The following is a 22231-nucleotide window of genomic DNA, read 5'->3' as shown; positions in this document are numbered from 1 at the left end:
TTCACAGAAGAATTAGAGTTGGGGAATATTATTAGGCCACAAAATGTTCTTTTCGCTTTTGCAAAACCACCTTGCAGATGTATCATTCATAAATGGTTAGTCTGCATTTCTCAGCTACCAGAGTCATTCTAAATGGTAAAAAGCATACCACTGGACTATGGGAAGGTTTTTAAAATAAAAAAAAAAAGAAAAATGAAAGAAAGAATCCTTCTGATTCACATTTTTTCTCACATGGCTATGATTTCAAAGGCTTGGCCTTCAAGTTATGTCATTATAATCTCCTCTGTTCTTCTCTGTGTTTCACGGACAATTTTTGATGGTAGAAAGACTGGATATTCTCAAGAACATTCTTACTCTCTGAAAATAGTAAGACTTTTCTGACTCTGAGGCACTGTGGGCAAGATAAAGAATTCCTTTGTTGCTTTGTCCACAATTATTTCTGTTGGGCATTGTAATCTCACTCATTTCTAATTCTGGGATTTGTCCCCAGGCTAGGGAATCAGAGAATTAATACTTACTTTTCCTGTACATGCTGTACAGGTTGCAGTGGGGAGTCAAGAATATATAAGTGACTTCATAACTCTTGCTGATGAAAACTGTATTGCATAAGGAGAGAACCTGTTGTTTGGTTTTCAGAGGTCCTTTTGATTTAGATGACCAAACTTAAATACCTGGAAGGCACTGCAGCTATAGATACATTCAAGGAATAACACTGTGATTCTGAGTAGTTCTACCAAAACATTCCTATGACTGAATTTTCCTACTGTCCCACTAATTCACTCTGCTCCTGAAATATTTCAGTGTTCAGAATTACTTTTTTTGGATTTTTTTTTCTTTTTTGTTACACTAATTGCTGAACATAAATCTTGGCCACTCTGTCAGTGTCCAGTTTCTCAAATTAGTAGCATTCCTAGTCCTGAGCTAGCATTTGAATTTAACTTAGCCCTTTCAATAAGCATCAAACTGTAACAAATAAATTGACAAAGAAGTTGACAATTCCATGTCTTAAATATGGGAATTTCATAAGATTGGAGCAGTTTTTAAATATGTAAGACATGTAAAACATGGCATGACACACTGTCACATAGATCAAGAAGTTAAAGAAGCCTGCAAGGTACCCTGTCATCTGTTTTGGTTCTCCTGTCCATAAAAAGAGACAGGGAGAGATCAATTTTGCTGCCTTTTTTTTTAGAGGAGAAGCGTGCTTTTGTTAAAAAAATGCATATTTTTTAAAGGTTGTGCTGGGATATTTGGACATTATACACAAGACTATACAGAAAAAGAAACATTAATGTACTTTCAACTAGTCAAATATTAGAAGCAGAAGAATGTTGTGAAAATAAATTAATTCATGCTCCTAGAGCACTCAGTGTACTGAAGAATGCCACAGAAATGTCAATATGGAAATGAGTAAATCTGAGGCTTGAATAATAGAGTTGGCATAGTATACACTAAATAAATCTTGGGCCAGCAAACTGAGCAATGTGAATAGAAAACAGTATAGCATGAATGTGTATTCAATGAGTCCTTTCATATTCTGGAGAAGATAAGGCAAAGTTCCCATGGAAAAATATAGTACATAAGCAAGCAACTGTTTGCAAAGGTAATCCTAATCTTTCGGAATTTTTTAACTCTTAAATACTTTTGGTTTTACAATGACAATATTGCATAGTTGTTTATGTGTGTAAATGCATAATTCTCCGGGTTTATTTGAAGATTCTACATAATTATGATGTGGGATTATATCATATATCACATCTAGATCTGCAACACAGATCTCTGACAAGAATATTAACAGTAACTAAAACCAGAATTAAGTTGGCATCCACTAAAGGGATATTAAATACCTATGGGCAATAGTTTTCTCAGCCTGAGTTATCCTGCAGAAATTGTGGGTCCTAGTTTAGCTGACTATTGTGTGCTGCCTCTTTTGTCCTGTCTTTTTCAGCCTGTTGCTCTGCTAAACCCTTTCTCCTGCACCTTTCTTCTACATTTGATTCTTCCTAGCACCCTATGTTGATTCAGCTTCTATTCCTCAGTTCAGTCCCTGTCTCCTTCACATTCCCAGTCCTTCTTCTCAGCTACTTGTATATAATATAATAATGGCCAGTCTTCGCAGCGAAGATTTGGGAAAGGTCATTAACCCTTCGAGCCTGCACAGTGGATTTTTTTTTTTAGGTGAGACCCAGCGTGCGCTGAACTGAGCCCACCCTTTAATCCTGAGGTTCATCTGCCGGGGCCGAGCAAGCTTGGACAGTGGCAGTGAGGTCCCCAGGACCTGGCAAGCTTGGACAGTGGCAGTAGTGAGGTCCCCAGGACGTCGGTTTGTTTAGAGTGACCTTCTCTTAGATGGATTGCCTTACAGGGCTAATGAGCTCCATCTGCCCGGGGGGCTGGGAATCGAACCCGGGTCGCAGCGGTGAAAGTGCTGCACCCTAACCACTAGACCACCAGGGGCGCCACAGCTACTTGTATCATTAACAGTGTTTCCCTATCCCAGGTCTAGGTATTTCGAGGTATTTCCTTACTCTTCTTTTGTTTTCCCTCTTCTGTCAGTTGTCTGTATCAGTCTTCTGGAGAAGAAGTCCTCTTCTCCCTACATAGGCACTTGTTCTGTTAATAGTAGAATTTTCCAAAATCGTAGCCTCACAGTGCTTCCTATCTTCCCAGTTCTCAGGTCTAACCTGTCAGCTGACTGATCACCACTTTTCTCTCTCAGCTGTTCAAGATCTTTGTCCATCCCATGATTCCCAAATGCAAAACCCACTCCTACCACATCAGCCTCAGCTAGCACCTGCTCTCCAGTTCTGGCCCTCTTTTCCTACGTTCCAACTTTTATTTTGCCTTGGCCCCTTGTCTTTCTCACAGTCTACTCCTTCTTGAATGCCTCTGCGTGTTTCAGACCATGCCACTGCATGGGCTAGGGGTCAACAGTGGAAAGAAATATTGACTGGGACATCTGCAGTACCTTCTGTCACAAACTGGTCCCCAAGAGCCAGATATTTCAAAGAGCAGTTTACCTTAAGCAGGTTTAGGTAAGCTTACCTAAGCTGAAGTGTCCCCATGATGAACCAAGTATATGGAAATTTTCACTGTCATATTTTATCAAGGTTTCCACTGAAAATATGTGTACAGAGTTTTTTCAGATGCATACAACCTGGCTAAATGCAATGAAAAAGAAGGTAGTTAAAGACTTGCTCTATGAAATAGTTGCTGTTTTCTTTCACATGCAACAAACAATACATTTCTCCTTTACTTTTTCCTTTGAAAAAATATAACCACACTTTTTAAATATATTGTCATTCTCTTAGTAGCTGTTACATCATTGTGAATTGTTATTTAGTTCCATGAAAAGACTCATTTTACCATGAATGACATCTGAGATATTAAGTAAATCTGTTATATTCACTTTTCTTACACTGGATGCACCCACATAAACTACTAACACTGCATTGCAACTAATATTGGAACCTACCTATTGGAAGGCAAAAGAGTTAAAAGATAATCTGTAGGTTATCTTTCAAAGACACACCAAAAAGACCAGGTTACACAGGCCTATAGGTGGATGAAGAGATCAAAAGTTGTTATGGGAGTATTTACTGCTCATATGTTCATGCCAAAATTAAAGCATTATCCAAACAAGAGTTATTGTAGTCAAAAGGAAAGCTATGAATATGAATACAGATTGGCATGAATCACTTTATTGAGGGTTATTATTAGTAATTCAACAAAATTTATCATGAAGCTAATTAGCTTAGGCTACAGGTATTATCAAGCTATTAGCGGAGATAACGAGTTATCATTAGATGAGTCTACCAGGAAATTTAGGATTATTAAAAGCAAGCATCCAGAAGTTAGCTTTTAATTAATAGCACAGAGAAGATAAATTATCAATACTATCTGCATGTATTTTTAGACAAAATATGTCAAGATACATAAAAATTTGATGTGAGCTTTGAACTGCTGGCAAATTGTCAGCATAGTCTTAATGCATCTTTGGGATAACAAAGAGTAGAAGACTGATGCAGTAATGTGGGTCTGATTTTCCTGAAGGCCCTCTGTGTAACCTGCATTTTGCCATCTGCAACAAATCAGGAGTAAAAGTGACGAGATTCAGGACAGAGGTTTTCAAAAGCATGCTATTCAATTAGTTTCAGGTGGGACTTGTACATTTCCCTCCCCCTTGTCCCCTTCAAAATCTTTCTGTTACCCTCTCTCAGTCAAGTCCTATGATTTAGTCATCAAAGGATATTGTTATTGTTATTTGGTCATCTAAAAACTACAATTAGTAAGTATATTTCCTCTTAATTATCCTAAATTTATACTAAGCTGTGGTGTACCACTTAGATCCACTCTTTAAGAAGGCTGGACAGATCCTCACTATTTCATGGTAGAAAAACAGTAGTCGATCTCAAAGTGGATGGTCCTGCACTCTCCAAATATATTGTAAATAAAGAGGTGATGTAACTATTTCCAGTTCTAATAGGAACTTATTTTCTTGTAAGACAAGGAAGGGTGGAAGAATCTCTCCTTTCTCCAAGCAGATGACACAAAATTCTGCCCCATCATTCGAGACAGTATTAGGAAAGGAAGTTAATTCGTCCTTTGCTTGATGCTTGCAGGCTATGTAGAAACTTGTTCTTTGTTATTGCTATAAACCACAATATATCTGCTCTAAAAATATTAGGATCTCTGCTATTATAGGTTGTATTTACAATCATTGTATTTACTGTTGCTGCAGAGAATCCTAGCACTGGCTCTCTCCTGTATCCATACTGTAGTGTGCTTGAAGAATTCAGCCATCCTAAACCAGTCTGTCAGAACAGGTGCTGATCACCAAAATAGCTGGTGGAGTATTAATTATTTAGTAGTGGACCAGAACTCTTCCTTCCTTCCAGATTTCAATAATAGGATGGTAAGAGAGACCTTGCTCTCCAGATTGGAGATAGCCCGAACTCTTTTGGAAATTAAAGTATTTGAACAGACAAGGTCAGATTGACATTTGCAGTACTTCAGATGAAAGATTTAGAAGAAAGAAATATGGATTTGCTTCTCTAAAGCAATTTAACATTTTATATTTCAAGAAGGCATCAAAACTGTGTTTTGTTATTCTTATTTTAATAATGATAATTGCTCTAATATGATTCCTGACTCTGTAAGTGACTGGGAAAACCAAGGGCAAAACACTACCTGTGTCAGACACAGCTAATAATAAATCTACCATTGGCATTAATGGAGTGAGGATTTTGTTCACTTTCTTTTTTATAGCTTTTTAAAATAAAATCATAAACTTTTATATTGGAAGAAGGTGTTAAACCCACAACTTTTGTATTCCAGATTTCCACAAACCTTAAGGTAAACAGAAAAATGAGACCCTATCTCTAAAAATATAGAGTAGTATCATATCCTAAGAAAAAAACAAGCAAACTAGAATGCTGTTGTCTGCATATAGTGTAATTTCACACCTGCTTTACAATTAAACAGTTATGAAATCCTGGTCTACTTTAATCTCTGAAAGATATTATACCATGTTGTACAATATAATTTCCATTACTGCCTGTCTGACCTGCTAAACACACATTTCTTGTTTTATTTTTCTCTGAATAATAGTTTCAAAATTATTATTTCACTTTCTCTCATATTTTCTCAATCTTAATCTGTGTCCTCCTTTCCTTTTATCAATCATTCACATTACAAAGTTAACATCACTACTTACACAAAAGCATGTTCAAAAATAGAGGAAAACACATAGTTACTGAAATACTAGCTTGAGCTGAATAAATATACTGAAATATAATCTGTGCTGTCTGATTAAAATCTATTAAAATATTGATTACTACTTTGTTACACGGTTATGCAAATGTTATTCTTTGTTCTCAAGTAATAAAAATCTAACAAGCCACTGCTTTACTTGATGTGTTTTACCTACCTATATTAAAAACGCACAAAAAAGTACTAAGGCAAAATATAATCCCCCTGAACAAAAAAATACTCTGAGCCAACTAATCAACAAAACCATAAATTGCTCCAAGCCTGTCCAAAAACTTTTCCATGTACTCAGCCAAAGAAACTCTTCTGAGTCATACGACCTCCCTCTGAAGTTAGATTTCTGCAATTCCTAGTACATTAATAAAACATTAAATCTTTTTTTCCCTTTTAGGTCCGTAAGCAAAAGCAATTTATCAGCTTCCGAAAAGTAATGTTATTTTCCCATTAGCGTTATTTTACCATGGTGTCCCAGATTCAGAGAACTAGAGTTATCAAAAGAATGACTTACTAGTATTTAAATGTCTTACATAAAATATAAGACACAAAGAATAGTTTATATGATGATGAAAAGGATATTAAAAAGTAGCAATTAACCATGATTTTGATCTTTTTTTCTCCAAAATAATTAGTTCCAGCTACAATTTGTTCCTCATTTCTCCCTTCATCTGTAGACTTTAATAACACTATCTTAAAGGAAAGGCTTTTTTTAAAGGTAAGATCCTATCTTCCAATGACAGTCATATTTCAAAATGTTCAAATATTGAAAATATTCACGCCAATCATTAGGAATTTTAAGGAGATGTTACAATGCTGCCACAGATTTGCAAAATTTTGGGGAAATCTTACATATGGTACGGACCGTGGGGAAGTTGACGGGGAGCCCAAGAGTCCCGAAAGAACTCTCCAGGATGGTTAGCTAACTACGTAAATCAGTGATTCAGCTTCAGCAACGTTAACGTGGCATTTAACACTACTTTTAAAACAGCACAAATAATAAGGATAATAATTAAAAAGCATGTTTTTGATTGTTCGACGTGCCTTTCACAGCTTGACGCCGCACACGCTCGGCCGCCAGACCGAGGGTCAGCGACACTCCTCAGGCGATGAGCGAGGGCGGAATTTGCACCCGGCGCCTCGGCGCGTGCGCAGGGAACCGCCCCGCTTCCCGGCAGAACAGAACAGGGCAGGGCAGGGCAAGGGTGGGAAGGAAGGCAGGCAGGAGGGCGGGCGAGCGAGCGAGCGAGGCGGTGGCGGCGGGAAGGGGAAGGCAGAGGCAGAGCCCGTCAGGTGACCGCGTCCCGTGACGGCCCCGGGCGGGACGGCGGCTGCGCCGAGGGGGCGGTGTCGCTGCCCGAGCTAAGATGGCGGCCTCCAGCGCCAGGCTCTGAGACAGCGGGAGCGGTGTAGCGGCTGCTGCCCGCCCGGCCGGCTGGGGGCTGAGGGGCGACGGCTCCGCTCAGCGCCCCTTCGCCCTGATCGCTGGGAAAGCGCAGTGCTGGTGGGGGCAGGTCCGGGCAGCGCGGGCTCCCCGGCCAGGTAAATCCCATCGGCGGGGGAGGTGAGGGGGCGGCGGCGGCCCCCGCCTCCTTGCACAGCTCCGGGCGCTGCTCGGGGCCGGGTGGCCGGGCGGGGCGGTGTGGGGAATGTGGGCAGGGCTGGAGGCAGCGCTCGCTCTGGCCATGGGGGCTGATGCTGCCCCGGCGCAGCCCTGGTCGCTGCCCCAGCCGTGAGGGGCCGGGGCGGTGAGCGGGTGTCCCTCGTCCCCAGCACAGTGGTACCTGTGTTATCACAAGCCGCTCTCAAGCCCTTCGCTTCCTGTATCCGAGCACAGGAGCGCGCTGGGGTTTTTTCCAGTCTCAGCCTGCCCGGTCCTTCCCTCGGAGTGCCCTGCACCTGATGCGGCTTCTGTAGCCGCCGGGCAGAATTTGTCCTCTTTCTTGGATGAATACTGGCGTGTCCATTTAGAAAATATACGTTATTTACCTCCTCCTAGCCTCAGATAAAAATATACCCATCATGACATGCTTTGGGAAATAATTTATGAAGGGCGAGTGAGATGTGGAGGAGATTTGTGCTCACAGAGATGAGATTTTATTTCTTTTTTGAGTGCTAACAGTATTCATCATGAGCATGAGCAGAACTAAATGCATCTTTCAGAAATCTGCCCTTAATGCGCTTATCTTTCCCAGAGTGTTTGAATTTCTCCCGTGGATGCTTTTCACTTGCTTTTTGTTTTCTGGAAGTCTAAACAAGTAGGCATACTGAATGGTTTTCTCTGTGCAGTGAGCTGCCAGCAGTGTTTCGGACAGGTCGGGTGGAATGGAGCTTGCACCTTGATAGATGTGTCTCTGCTGAGGGCCAAGCTCTGGACCGTAAAAAATGTTGTCTTAGCGCTTCAGTTTGGATGGGAGGGTTTTTTTCCTCTTTTCAGCTTGGTGCTCTGAAGCTGAGGGAATGTTTGAGCATTCTGCTTGAAGGGAAAAATAGGCATATAAGCTTACTTTGGGACTTCCTGTTAATGCACCTAATCTCTGCTGTGTGGCTGCTTTTGAAGTTAATGTAATCTGAAATGTATTTTCCCTCTGCTCTTTCACAAATACATCCATGATGGTCTGAGAAGATGAAGTTGAGTAGATAACTGCTTTGTTTCCTGTTACTTGGCGCTGATTAAATAATACTAGATTTCAGAAAATATTCTGTGTTTGAGAACTTAAGTTCTTTGAAGTCTTTTCTTGATTATTATACAATTGTCTATATAGGCAACTTGCATGTTGTGAGAAAAGGAGGGAAGCTGTTGAAGGGACTGCTACTGACTCAAGTTTCATTTTAAGATTGCATTAGGAAGATGGTTTTCAAACAGTCTGCCATGAATAAGCTCTAAATAACAGGGCCATTATTATAGGTGTAAAAACTATGCTTGGCTCCAGCCTGCTTCAGTTCATAGATATGCAGCTTTGTCTAATTCCTGCCTGCTGTGGGCAGCCAAGTGACAGAACAGTGAACTAGAAACTACTGTCTCCTTTCCATTATAACTGATGGTTTTTTCCACTTGCAACAAATATCTGAGTGTTTGGAGACTCGGAGCTGCGTTTCTGTCCCTGTGTGGTATAGACTTTCCAGGAACTTTACCCTTGAATTTTAACTTTGTTGGAATACATTTCTAAAAAAGATTTATTTCATATGTATTGCTCGATCCTCTGTGTGTCATGTGGCATTTTTCATAGTTTCCAAATACATATTTGTCCTGAGGGACTGAATCACTGTGTGTTTCCAGATTTTAAGTGTTATGCTGGGGATTGGTCTTGAGGCCCAGATCTGTGTTTCAGACTGAGGAGGTGACTTTGCTTTTAACTTCGTTTTGAAGCTCAGCAAGTTAAACTTACTGACTTAATAATTCTTCAGCTGACATTCAACCGTATCTTGAGGTGTTAACTTTCAACTGTTCAGCTTCTTGATTTGCTTCTGTCAAAAAAATTAACAACTGTCTTGCCTCACTAATAAAACAGAACAATATTCTGAAGAAATATGACAAGATGGCTAAACTATGACTGAAAGGAGCACTTGTCTTACTTGCCCCCATTAGTGACTAGACCCTTTTATTCTGATACTCACCTGTCTAGCTGGTGAATCAGATGGGTTCACGGATCCAGCAGAATGCTAATGTAAATAGAAAAGAAAAGCAGAATCTTTCACACTTGTTTTTGTCCTTAACGTGGGTTCTCAGTGAGGAAATGGGAGCAGTCAGCTGGAGGAGGGACACTAATATTGTCCCTGTCATTTTGGGTAGTATTAAGATTAAAATTCTCAGCCTGTTTATGTCTTGGATCGCGGGAGGTGGGATTGCTGCTATCACTGAGGCAGGCTGCACTTAGCCTCTTCTAAGGATCTTGTGGGCCTTATCTCTTTCTCCTCTTACAAAAAGGACTGAGAGTTCCTGCACAACAGATTAAGAAATGTGAGTTTCCACAGCTAATTAGACTGTAGTACTTTAAGAGAAGAGTACTGTCTGGGAAGTAAAAAAAGTTTACTGCTTGTAAAAAGCATCTGTGTGAAGATAAAACTCTGCAAGTTAGTGCACACAGCAGTGAAAGAGGCAGATGAAACCTAGACAACTAAAACATTTTAGTGCAGAAAAACTCATTTATTTCAATAATGCCTTTAAAGCTACAGAGGTGTAGATGACTGGAAATCAGACTCCAGACCTCTAAGCTAGGAGGTAGATATGTAGATCCACAGATTAACAGAACCTTGGGGATTTTTTTTCGGTGTTTTGTTCTCATTTTTTTCCTAGTTGATCCCTTATTTTATGTTCATAGTACATCTCTCTCTCAGAAAAGTCACACTTGAACTTGCTATGAGTATCTGTCCCTGTGTAGTCAAGACTTTCCAGGAATTCTAACTTGTATTTAGCAATGCTGGAATAAATTTTTGAAAAGAAATCTCAGTTTCCTATCAGCATTTCTCTTCCTCTTTCCCCCAAGAAATCTCAGTTTCTTATCAGCATTTCTCTTCCTCTTTCCCCCAAGAAATCTCAGTTTCTTATCAGCATTTCTCTTTCTCCTCCCCCCAGTGGAACAGAATAATAATCATGTCTGAGGCTCTGAATCCTACCTTAGCATTGGTTAAACCTTAATTTAAGAAAGATCTGCAAGTTTTGTAATAGTAGAGGAATAATTTGATCAGGAAAAAAGTCAATCTCAGTTCTGCACTAAACTTTGGACCCGTGTTCAAACTTCTGGCTTTATTTAAACTGAAGGACACTTATGTATAATTACAGCCGTGCCTGTCGCTTTGATGGTTGCAAGGTCACAGCTTTGTTTCTAGCTCTACAAGTGCTACTTGGAGACTAACTTTTCTCCATTTCCTGAAATAGATTGTTTTCCCAGATGGTAGTTTTGTCTGAAGAATGGGAAATCCTGGAAAAGTGGAAAGTGCATGCAAGTTTAACACAGCTTGTGTAATATACCTACTTGTGTAAAAGGTCCCTTTGAACTAAAACTACTCTATGATTCTGTATAGCTTGAACTCTGAGGCAGGGGGAGTCCTGGAAGCAGTTCAGGCCCCTTAGTTCAAGGGGTTGCTATTTCTGGTACATGAGGCATGCAAAAATGTGGTTTCAGCTCTTCCCCCAAAGCTGTTTCACTGCTATTTACAGTACTAAAAGGACCAAATAGGAAAGTATTGCTGAACTTTTGTTCTGCGAAAAAGCTGATTAAAATGTCCAGGGCATGTTAGGGGAAGTGCTTTAGTGAGGCTTCTAAAAGAAGTTCTAAGTCATAGAGAATATTTTGCACGCAGGAACCTCAGATTATCTGACCAGACTGCACTCAGCATGGCTGAACTCTCTCAACCAAACAAAACGTGTTTATAAAACGTTATATACTTTCAAAGTACTCGTTGCCTCTGCTCCAGTGGAAATGGAACAACTGAACTAGGTGTTTCTCTGGTTTCAAACCTTTGAGAATCATGAGTATGGGATATGGAATGGCTGTGCTGCAAAGTGTTCAAAATAACCCTTGAAGTTTTGATTTTTTCGACTACTGGATACCAAAGGACACTTAAGATAATTATTAAAATTGGGGCTTTATTGTCATGGATGCTTTTATGAGTTAAATAACAAATTTAACTCAATTTTTGTGTTGTCAGTCAGCTTTTTGAAGGTCTCTTGAATACAGGAAGAAGAGGTAAAGGTAACAAGAATGTTCTCTTAGTTTAGGAAATTAATGTGATAAATCTAAGCAGGCCACTGTAGCTTACACTGGCAATATGGCTAAATTTGATTAATGATAAATCCTGATGTGTTCTGCAAAGTGAATGGTTATATCGTCTTAGGTGCTCAAATTACATTGTATCACATTGTTGATAGCAAGAATGATGCCACACTGGTTCTGTCAGAATGAGTGAAGGAAGAAAACTTGGTTTCTTCTAAAATGTCTGTCTTTGGCATGAACTGTTTTTTTATCTTTTTGCTTATCTATTTTTGCTCTTCCTGTGGAACTAAAGACAACTGAAAAATGATTGCCGGACTTCAACGTACAGCTCAGAACAGTAGGCTATTGTTAGCCTTTCTCTCTGTTAAACTGCTGGAAAATGTGTGCAAGAAATAATTGTTACTAGATTTTGGCATATATTGCCTCTGTAGTAGTCTTCTCAGTGGGAGGGATAGTGACAATCACTGTCCAGAAGCACAGTGAGTAAAGCATCAAAACTTAATGATTTTAGTAGCTTTGATCTAAAAAAAAAGTCTAGTGAATTTGTCACTTCCACTTCATGTACAATACTTCATGTATCAGTATCCTGAATCCAGTTAGATGTTAAAATTACTGGAAGCTGCTGGTAGTTCATAAAGGAGTGTTTCTCAGTTCTGTATTATTAAGAGTAGATGTTTGCAACAGGAGAACATCTTGCTTTAAATACCCTAAAGCAAGTGGTGTTCAGGTTTGGGAGACTTAATAGAGCTGGTCAGAGGAGTCTGGTATTGGTGAAACTGGAATTACAGATAAATAGATCTTTTAATCCTGTACTTAGTGGAACTAGTCTTGTTATAAGCCTCTTATTTTATTTTTACTAATACATTAGTCAATGTCAAGAAAATGGCTTTGAAAGAAGGGTATGAAGATCGAGTGACTGGCACTTTGTTCTGAAAGATAACTTTAAAACACAAAATGATCAGACCCAAAGTGTGCTGCTGTACAGTAAGCAGTTTGGATAGAGTGTACTGTGTTTATTCCAATCCATGGCAATAATAATACAATATAGTTCTTAAACCGGGTGAAAAAAAGAATTTGAGGAATAATCATAGAATGCTTTGGGATGGAAGGGACCTCAAAGAACATCTCATTCCAACCCCCCTGCCGTGGTTGAGGACACCTTCCAGTAGACTAAGTTGTTCAAAGCTGAATCCAGCCCGGCCTTGAGCAATTTCAGGGATGGGCCAGTGGGGCATCCAGAGCTTCTGTGGGTAACCAGCTGAGCGTCCACTGTCCACGTCACTGACAAAGATGTTAAAACAGTGCCAGTCTGAATACTGACGTCTGAGGAATGCCACTTGTCACTGTTATCCACTTGGACATTGGGCTGTTGACTGCAACTCCTTGAGTGCAACCGTCCAGCGAATTCCCTATCCACTGAGTGGTCCATCTGGCAAATCCATGTCTCTTCAGTTTAGAGGCAAGAATGTCATGTGGGACAGTGTCAAATGCTTTACCCAAGTCCAGGTAGGTGTAAGCAATCAGTAGTAATAATGCTGTTGAATATCTTGCCCCTCATAAAACTTTTTTTCCAAAAACTAAATTTAGAGAATTTAACTTGCCACTGGTCATTGGAGTATTAACTCTGAAAATTCGACTCAAAGATTGAAATATGTAAATACTGCTTTTCTCTCTTTCCAGAGGCAGTACCTCAAGTTCTCTTCAGTAGGTAGTGATGATTGTGCTGCTTCTTCACCTGAGGGAAGGAATTCTCAAGTTCATTTCAATCAGGCTATCCATTCTTCATGTTTATGACTCCATAACTGCTGCAGTCTTTGCTCAGAAAGAAAATAGCCTGGAGTTGTAGAGGGTAGAAATTAGCGATGAGGTAATGTTACAGGTCATCCATCTCAAAGTAAGAAATCTTCCTTTGCCAAATCAAGTAGAGTTAGCTGAATGTAAAAAGATAACTGGGGTTGTAATGTAACTTTGAGTCAGTGGGGTAGTGACTGGGACTGGGTTGCCTTAGAGTTGCTTTGGGCAACCTCTCTGAGTTCTTGCAGACTAGCATAAGTGCCTGGTGTTTTTGGGGATACCACCACATTAATGGTGTGAACCTCAGAGTAGTACCAGTCATTAATCAGTAACAGGGAAGCTTGTTTTGACACATTTGAAAATAAAACTAATGCTGTAGATGAAACTGAGAGTGACAGCTTCACTTCTGTACTTAAGCAGACATTCCCTGATTAAGTGCCTTACCTATGGCATTGTGAAGTAAAAAGGAAGTTAATTTCCTAAGTACTGAACATGCATCTGTTTCAGTCATGGAAGATAGCGTTCAGAAGCATTCCTTAGAACTTAGCAGCTCCTAAAGCAATGATCCACTCAAGCTGTTGTGGACAAGTTTAACTAAATCCTGAGTGTGTGTTTGGGGAACAGATATTCTTATGTGAAATAAGTGTGTGGGGATGTTAGTGGTGAGATTGCTTAAACTTTTACAGCACAGGAGGGGTACTTAGCTCTTTAAACACAATGCTTAGCTAATAAGTTTCTCAACTTCAGATTCTGTTCCAGACTGGAAAACAAGCTGATATCCAGATATCTCCTTACTGTTTATTTCAGAATTGCAATAGGAGTTTGGCTTAGCTGGAGTTACGGTTATAGGGTTCTCAAATAATTTTGATACTAAACACTTTTCAGAAGTAAAGCATTCTGGAGGTGATATAAAATACACTTGAATGTGAATCTGCAAAGGTGCAGTGAAAGTAGAGTGATTGTAATAGGGCAAACAAGACATAAATTGCTGGAACCTGATACTGTTAAAGAGTAGCTAGTGTAACAAATTCAGTGGAGAAACTAATAATTCATGTGCAGCTCCATGTGCAACTTAGTCCATGCACTGTTTGATAAACTTAAGTATTCCTATTTTTTTTTTGTGTGTGGAATTGACAAAACAGTGACTTGAATGTTTAAAACCCCAGTCTTTTTGTTTTGAAGCATATTGATGATTAGTGAACTTTGGTTTTAAATAAAAATCCTTAGTACTAACAGGATGTCTCCTTTGTTTTCAGGTCTTGGCACAGAATGAATATAATTAGAGAAAACAGAGATCTTGCTTGTTTCTACACAACAAAACATTCATGGAGGGGAAAGTAAGTAGTTTGAAGTTTGTTAATTTTGGGGGGGTTTTTTAATGTTTTGTGTGACACTTCTCCCTGTTACTGGATTTAAGTGCATCCAACTGATGGGTGAAATCTGAACTACAGGTTCCTGCTGCTCAGTCTCTGAACTGACTGTATTTTCACTAGAATCAGTTTGAATTTTAAATATTGCATTATAGCCTTCCTCTGCACATGTTCCCATGCTTCAGTGTAGCTATGAAATGGACCACCTGACTTACTCACCTTCTGAGTCTCTTGAACTTACTATGTAAAGTACTAATTCGAAAGTGGAAATGCTTCTTAGAACAGGTTTGGAGAGGAGTAATGTCTTATGTACTTCAATAGATGAGGGTCACTAGTCCACACATGTACTTAACATGTTGTGTAATAGATTATCTATTAAACTACTAAATGACATCATTTGAAGAATTCTGTTAATAGAAATAAACTTCATCCCTTTGATCTAAAAATGAATTTCAGTGATGCTGCAAAAGCTGGGGAACCTCTAATAAAAGTATCTATTAAATTATCATAACTGGTATCTGTTATGCTGTGTCTGAAGTCAGCTGTTATGTATACTTTTTGAAGTGTCATAGGACTTTCTTTGGTATCCTTACCCTTTGTTGCTTTTCACATACATTGTGGAACTGGGGGTTTTCCTTGCTATCAACAACATAACAAAGAGGGTGGGTTATCTGCACCCTGGAAGCATGAGTACTGCTTGATTCCAATGGTCATACAAAGAGGTCATTTCTAAATCTGTTGATTGACCAGTAAGTTGAAACTGGATATTTTTGGCTGTCTGCCAAATTCATCCTATCAAAGATTGGGAATACTGGGAAGGAAAGGAGGATGGGATATAAGGAGCAGCAGCCACAGGTCTTTCAATTGTGGTTTGAAGAACCATGGGTTGGGCTTCAGTGTCTAATGTAAAAAGCTCCCTACCTTTTTGTCGGCAAAAATTAAAGCCCTGGGTAGTTCAGAGTCCAGACTAGACTGAGCAGTGTTCTCAGGGCAGAATCTTTCCCCTGCTAGGACAGATTCTTGATTGACTTGAAATAAATAGTTTAATATTTCAATTTACTTTGACAGAATTCTATCCAATACTTGTGTAAATTGGGTCTTACCTAAGTTATGATCCATGCATTTGGAATTGTGTGGGCATGGAGGAATAAACTGTTTCCTCTAGTAATAATAAGATACTGTGTTGGGGTCGAACATCAGAACAGTTTGTCCCTCCTAATCTTTCTGTTGCCCAGCAGAAAATGTCTGATTTCTCCCTCAGAATTTTCTGTGGCATATGTGCAAATTTATTGTGTGAGATTTGAGCCACTTGTTTAAAAGTAAATACATTAAACCCAGATTTCTTCTTTTGTCAAATACATTTCATTAAAGAGCCTGATGCAAGCTGTTGAACTTAAGAGTAGAATGATCTTGAACTTTGATGGTAGCATTCTGATAAACTATGAAGTCTTATAGAACTTCAGGCTAAGTCTAAAGTCTAAAACAGGTTTAGTTTAAAAGTTCAATGGTGTGTTACTTCTCTCGTAATGAAGGGGAAAGGAGTATTTAGTGAGTAATTACCTCTTGTTACATTGCAGCAGAAGCTGATATGGCTTTTAGTAGTTTTATATTTGAATTCTTCAGTCTACTCATAGTGGACTTTATACTTCTGCATTCTCAGTATAATCTATGGATAATATTAAAGGAAGCAATGTGTGGTGCTAAATGAGCCTGAACCATTTTGACTATTCATAGGATTTGTCACTTTGAGTATGGGCTATGTGTGTGTCAGTTGAAGTATTTTCTAGTAGTACAGATGATGATGCTCCAGTGTTAATCTGTAGTTCTCTAAAACTAGGGAACACTTTCTATTGAGTGTGGTGCTATACAATTTGTCTACCAGGTTCATCCTGGTTGAAAAAAGGCTTCTACGGTGCTTTGAGGAAACTAGTGAATAGGCAATAGCCTTTTTACTGAGAAGAGGATACTTGCTTCAGCTTTTCTCAAAACATCCTGGCATTAGATACACTGCAGAGTAGTTTGAGAGATAATTAATAGTAAACTCTTAAAGGCATACAAGTATAAATACCTTCCTTGCATATTTAAAGGTGAAGTTCTGGACAAGAGTATGTTTAGGCTACATGTAAGAACTGACTTCTAAATCTCCTCTGTTCATACAACAAGACTTGGGTCTCCTGAATTTACGTAGGGAGAGGAGACAAAGGAAATGGTAACTCAGCAAATCTGCTGTTTTGTCTTATGTTCCTTGTCACATCACATATTTAGAATGCTGGATAATAAATATGCTTTCTAGATATTGAAATGCAGGCTTGAGTGTGAGGGCAGAAAAGGAAGGGACTGTAATGTTTGAAAGCTGGTCTTCAGTTATGTGTGATCATTGCAGATCCTTATTCTGCCACAAAGCACTGTGAAGCTCTTAGTACATTAAGTGAGTAACAAAACCTTGAGCAAATAATAAACAGCTTTATTGCTTGTGATGTGCTGTTCTAAAGAACTTAAACAAACCTTGTTTATAAGACACATAAAAGACCTACCTAAATCGTGAAACAAGAGGAGAGGGAACAGTTGGTATATTCAAGGGATTTTCTTATAAACTAAGCACTGGAGCATTCTTTGACAGACTGAATATAGTGGAATTATCAGCAGCTAGAGTAGCTTTAAATGTTCTGCTTCATTAGAACAACTTCTCTTGACCTGCATCTAAAATAAGGAAAAGTCAACTATGTGGAGAAACAAATAGGCTTTTCAAGTAGATTAAACATCTTTAAGGTGGCAGATTGCTTCAATATAGATTTTTCTAAGCTTTGAAGAAAATAAGCACTTGCTTTAATTCCTAGAGATAAACTCCTCTGGGTCAGTAATGGCTTCAACTTGCAGCAGTTTGTTTGAATAGTAGGGGAAAATGGAAGGGTATGAATTTTGTGAGATTGACTGTCAGATACTCTTGACCTTCCTATTATGAGAGAAGGGATATGAGGGAGCTCCTCTGAATATATCTGAAGCCCATGCAAAGTTTGACCTTATACAGAAATGATGGCTTGTGCTGCAGACCTGTCAAATGAGAGAGAAGAAAGGACTGCAGCTCAAGAATGCAGAAAGGGATGGAAGAAACGACTTGCTGCTTCTTCATGCAGTGTCTAATATGGCACAGATTCAGATGAGTTAGTCAGTCATCTTGTTGATTGTATCTTTCTGAAGCAAACCTACAGTTTACTCAGAGCTGGAACTTAAATTCCTACATGGATTCAGTTTTAATATGGACAACTAGCCAAAGTATTTTTATTTGGTTCAAGAAAGGCATCTGTGTTCAGATCCTGTTACTTTAGTCAGAGAATACTTCCTAATACTGGCTCTGGTTCAGGCTCCCAGATAGACGACTTCCAGATAGAAGTACCCTATAATTTGTGCAAGTAATAAAGTACTATTAAGAATCTACTATTTCAAACTCTGATTAGTTTTGTTGCAAAACTTTCAGATTGAGAAATATGTAAGAGTGTCTATTGGTTCAGGGTATATTTGGAAGATTGTCTGGGAAATGAAACCACAGTAAGGCTGCCACTTTCCACTTAATGCAACTAAATTTCTTAGCTTTAGCTCATTGCTGCTTGTTTCTGATACTTCTGAAACACAGGCAACCAACTGTGCTGCAGGTGTTCTTTAAGCACTGGGGCAGTTAACATACTTGTGATACAGTGACTAGCTGCATAGAGAACTATAGCTCCAGTGGTCTGAGACTTATGAGTTCACTAGCCTTGGTTTTCCTCAAGGTGAAGAAAATTAGGCTTGGCCATAGTGACACTTGGACTTGTTACAATACTGTGACCAGGTGTGTAAACTGGATTATTTCATGTTACAACTCTTGTCTGAGACAGCTTCAGACAGGTGCTTTAGACTATTGCAGGAATGTTTTCTTTTTTTTCCCCCCTATATATATGGTCTTTTTCAAATTTACTCTGTTCTGGTACTGCCTTTCAGTGCAAGTTCTGAGAGTCTTTGATCCTGACTTAGCCATTAACGTAGGAAAACATATGTATAAGTAAATATATTTAATAGTATTTAACTTGTATTTATTAGGGTAAACTGCAAACCATCAACAAAGAAAATACTATATGCATTTCCTAACAATGACTTGCATATAGCTTCTTAACATAATTTTTGCAGTTCAGGAGGGGTTTTTCTGTGACTTCTGGAGAAAGTTAATATTCTTTTGTATTCTAGGTATAAGCGAGTCTTTTCAGTTGGAACCCATGCCATCACCACATACAACCCCAACACACTAGAAATTACTAATCAGGTAAATACGATTTTTTAAGTTGATTTCTGACTCATGTTCATTACCCAGAGGAAATAGTGGCATTCAGGCTTTAGAAGCTGTCCAGTCTCACAAGATCTCAGAAAAAACAGGAGATATCGTAGATGCTACAAAAGCACACCTAACAGAAATCCAGTGTCACCTTCACTAACTCCACAAGTACCCAGTAGGTTTTGTACTTTTAGGCAGTTTGTCTTAATTGGCCAACAGTAGTAGTTTGCCTTTGGCTGTGCTGTTCCAAAGGAACTGGGATAAGTTTGATTACTGTAAAGCTATGTCCCTGAAGGGAGTCAGGACACTTACTCACTTTGCACACTATCAGAGGAAGCTCAGGCTCATGCTGTCACGTAGCATGCTAGCTGTCATCTTATTACAGCCAGTCCCTTGTTATAGGTGCTAAGGGGTTTTGAATGGAGGAGATGTAGCTTTAAAAGTACTAACAGTATAATTTAATTACTTTCAATTGTCTAGTGGCCTTATGGAGATATCTGCAGTATTTCTCCTGTTGGAAAAGGACAAGGAACAGAATTTAGTCTCACTTTTCGCAAAGGGAGTGGAAGGAAGTCTGAGACACTTAAGTTTTCCACAGAGCACAGAACAGAACTCCTTACAGAGGCACTGGTAAGATTTTAATTTTTTTTTTTAAGTAAGCAGTAAGTACTTGGTTACCATTACCATTTGAGATAGCTTACTATGCTTTCTTTCCTTGCATAAAACATAGGAAAGCAAGTTTTTGAGGTGTTATGTTAATGAATTTGATCTAGTGTCAGTTGCAGCAACTACTGCATGATTTGTAAACCGTCAGTAAAGCGACAAATACTGAATATGTTAAACTGCAATGGAATGGTGAGCCTTTTGAGGAGGCTTAGTATGAGTCCCATAAAATAGCTTAAATGTAGACTTTCTGGATAGATTGGCTCTCATATTTGCATTCATTCATGGTTAACTTTTTTAAAAACAGAGATTCAGGACAGACTTCTCGGAAGGAAAAATCACAGGACGGGTAAGTATCTGGCTTGTCTGGATCATGTGCAGTAAAGACTTAAACTTCTACTTTGTTAATGTATATTATGCTTGTGCTATGGGCAGTACCTAAAATAGCTTATGTAAGTTTGGATCTGAAGTCTTTGAGAAGATTGAGAGTTTGTTCAAAAGCAGAAGGAACCTTTTTAACAGTAAAATATTTGAGCTCTCTTCACTTGGCGTGAGCCTTATGGTGGTGCATGGGCTCTGACTGTTACTGCCAGAATACAGAGGTGTGCCATATGGAGCTCTTACTTGGAGAGAAAGGAGAAGAAAAAATAAGCTTTTATTCATTAGTCAATGTTTAGTACTTAGAGCACTTCACTTCCTAACTCTAAATATTTTTCTGCATAACATCCTGAACACTCGATGTAAGAATATTGTTTCCTTGGTGGATTTCTATAAGTCAGATTACAGGCAGGATTGGTGTTTACTGAATCTTGGTAGTACAGTAATAAACCAGACAGTATACAGAGCTGGACTTTATATTTTTCTTCTGGTCATAGAAGTGCTTAAAGTTGCTTTAAATAACTTAAAATATTGCATAGAAAAATCCTCAGTCATGAACATAGTAACACTGCTGGATTATGGGGGTCTCCTTTGTCTTGTTACAATACTGTGTAACAGTAGACCTGTTAGAGCAGACCTCTAACTTTTGCTGTTTTAAGTCTGTATTTGTAAGGGAGTGTGACTGCAGGAGATGAAAAATTTGCACTACAGTGATAAGCTTACCTTAATTTGACTAGCTGAATAACAGCATGTGGTGCAAAAGCTATTTCCTTGTCAAATCATAGTGATCATGGTCTGTGAATAGACCACCTTCTGTAATAAGAGAAGCTTATGCCCTTTTGGAGTGGCTGTTTTGGGGTTGCTGTTCTTTCTTCACAAAGCATTGTTTAAGCTTGACATCCTTGTCAGTTGACAGCTATCTTCCTTTGATTCATAGTGTTCTTGATATAGATAAGAGCATTAAGGGAAATTATATAATTTTTTGAACTTACTAGATAGGAAAAGAACTGTTACTGTATAGTAAAGAAGTGTGTGTAGAGGTCTAAAAGTAGCTCTCTCTGCAGAGGTATAACTGCTATAAACATCACTGGAGTGATACGAGGAAACCTGTGATTCTGGAAGTGACTCCTGGAGGTATTGACCAAATTGATCCTGCAACAAATAAAGTCCTGTGCTCCTATGACTACAGAAACATTGAAGGCTTTGTTGATATTACTGGCTATCAGGGAGGCTTCTGTATCCTCTATGGAGGATTTAGTAGATTGGTGAGTATTAAAACAAAATACTTTGGTATGGTTCTTAGGATGTTTATAGCTGCATGTTTAATAATGAAGGTTCAACATAGTTTGAGCGTACAAGTGCATCTTTGGGACCCTGCTGGGGAGCCTCAAGGCTTATGGACAGATTTCAAAAGGCAATTAGTTAAAATATTTGAAAACTATGTGTGAGTTGGGTTTTGTTGTTTTTTTTTGTTTTGTTTTGTTTGTTTAAGAACTGCAGAGCATAAAATAAATAGTTTTTTAGGGTAATGAATTTGTATGTAATGTGGACATTGGAGTTTCCTGTCATTTCTCAAAGTTACAGAAGTGACAGGCAGTGTGTCACTAATCTACCTAACCGATGGAGGGATTCTATTCAGAAATAGATTAATCAGTGGTGCTGTTGCCTCTTTGGACTTGTGATCTCATAATCAGAGCTTTATTTGGGAAATACTGCAGTGTAACGTTGGTTTTAAAATCTTTAAAGGGTTTCTGTGTACTGTACTGCAAGCAGCTGAAAAGGATCTTTACATTAGTAACCATGAATTATTTCCTAAATATAGCTACCTCAGTCACTACTAACAAAATAGGACTACTGTCTAGATCAGAGTTTCCATGTCTTTTGTACTGCAGCATGCTTTTCTCATGCATAAAACTAGCAATATATACTTGATCCTCTAGAGCTGCTCTAACCTTTCCTAGCAAGGGTGGATAGCAGTCCTTGCAGATAGCAGCTGGGGCTACCACTGTGGTTCTCCTGCTCCTCGCTCTTGCCAGACTGTCAGGGTCTATTGCCAAGGGTGGACAGGTGGGTCATACCAACTTTCACTGTAATGGCTTGCTAATGTGTAGCAGGGTATCCTTTAGGAATAGCTGCTATAGATTTTTTTCCTTAAAGGCAAATGTAAACCTAATAATGGATCTTCTGTGTAATAAATACCTCTATACAATGCACTTAGCAAAGGCAAGCCAAGCTGCTGTGAA

At 38.9% G+C, this 22231-nt stretch overlaps 1 protein-coding gene across 4 annotated transcripts in view; it reads left to right on the top strand.

Annotated features, from left to right (window-relative positions):
- The first annotated feature begins 7132 nt into the window (after positions 1-7132).
- DNAJC13 (DnaJ heat shock protein family (Hsp40) member C13) overlaps positions 7133-22231 on the top strand; it is a 56163-nt gene continuing 41064 nt past the window's right edge. For 2 of the 4 annotated variants that reach the window (XM_017838024.1, XM_017838025.1), the window contains exons 1-7: positions 7133-7305; positions 13161-13347; positions 14531-14611; positions 18863-18938; positions 19428-19577; positions 19918-19959; positions 21053-21253. In XM_017838024.1, the coding sequence (XP_017693513.1) occupies positions 13343-13347; positions 14531-14611; positions 18863-18938; positions 19428-19577; positions 19918-19959; positions 21053-21253 (555 nt within the window). In that variant the 5' untranslated portion in view covers positions 7133-7305; positions 13161-13342. The other 2 variants (XM_017838026.1, XM_017838027.1) reach the window with 2 other exon arrangements.

This window comes from Lepidothrix coronata, unplaced genomic scaffold (assembly GCF_001604755.1).
Source record: "Lepidothrix coronata isolate B3197 unplaced genomic scaffold, Lepidothrix_coronata-1.0 Scaffold321, whole genome shotgun sequence".
Lineage (NCBI taxonomy): Eukaryota > Metazoa > Chordata > Aves > Passeriformes > Pipridae > Lepidothrix > Lepidothrix coronata.
The sequence above is the reverse complement of the archived record's forward strand: the minus strand, read 5'-3'. Positions and strand labels throughout refer to the sequence as shown.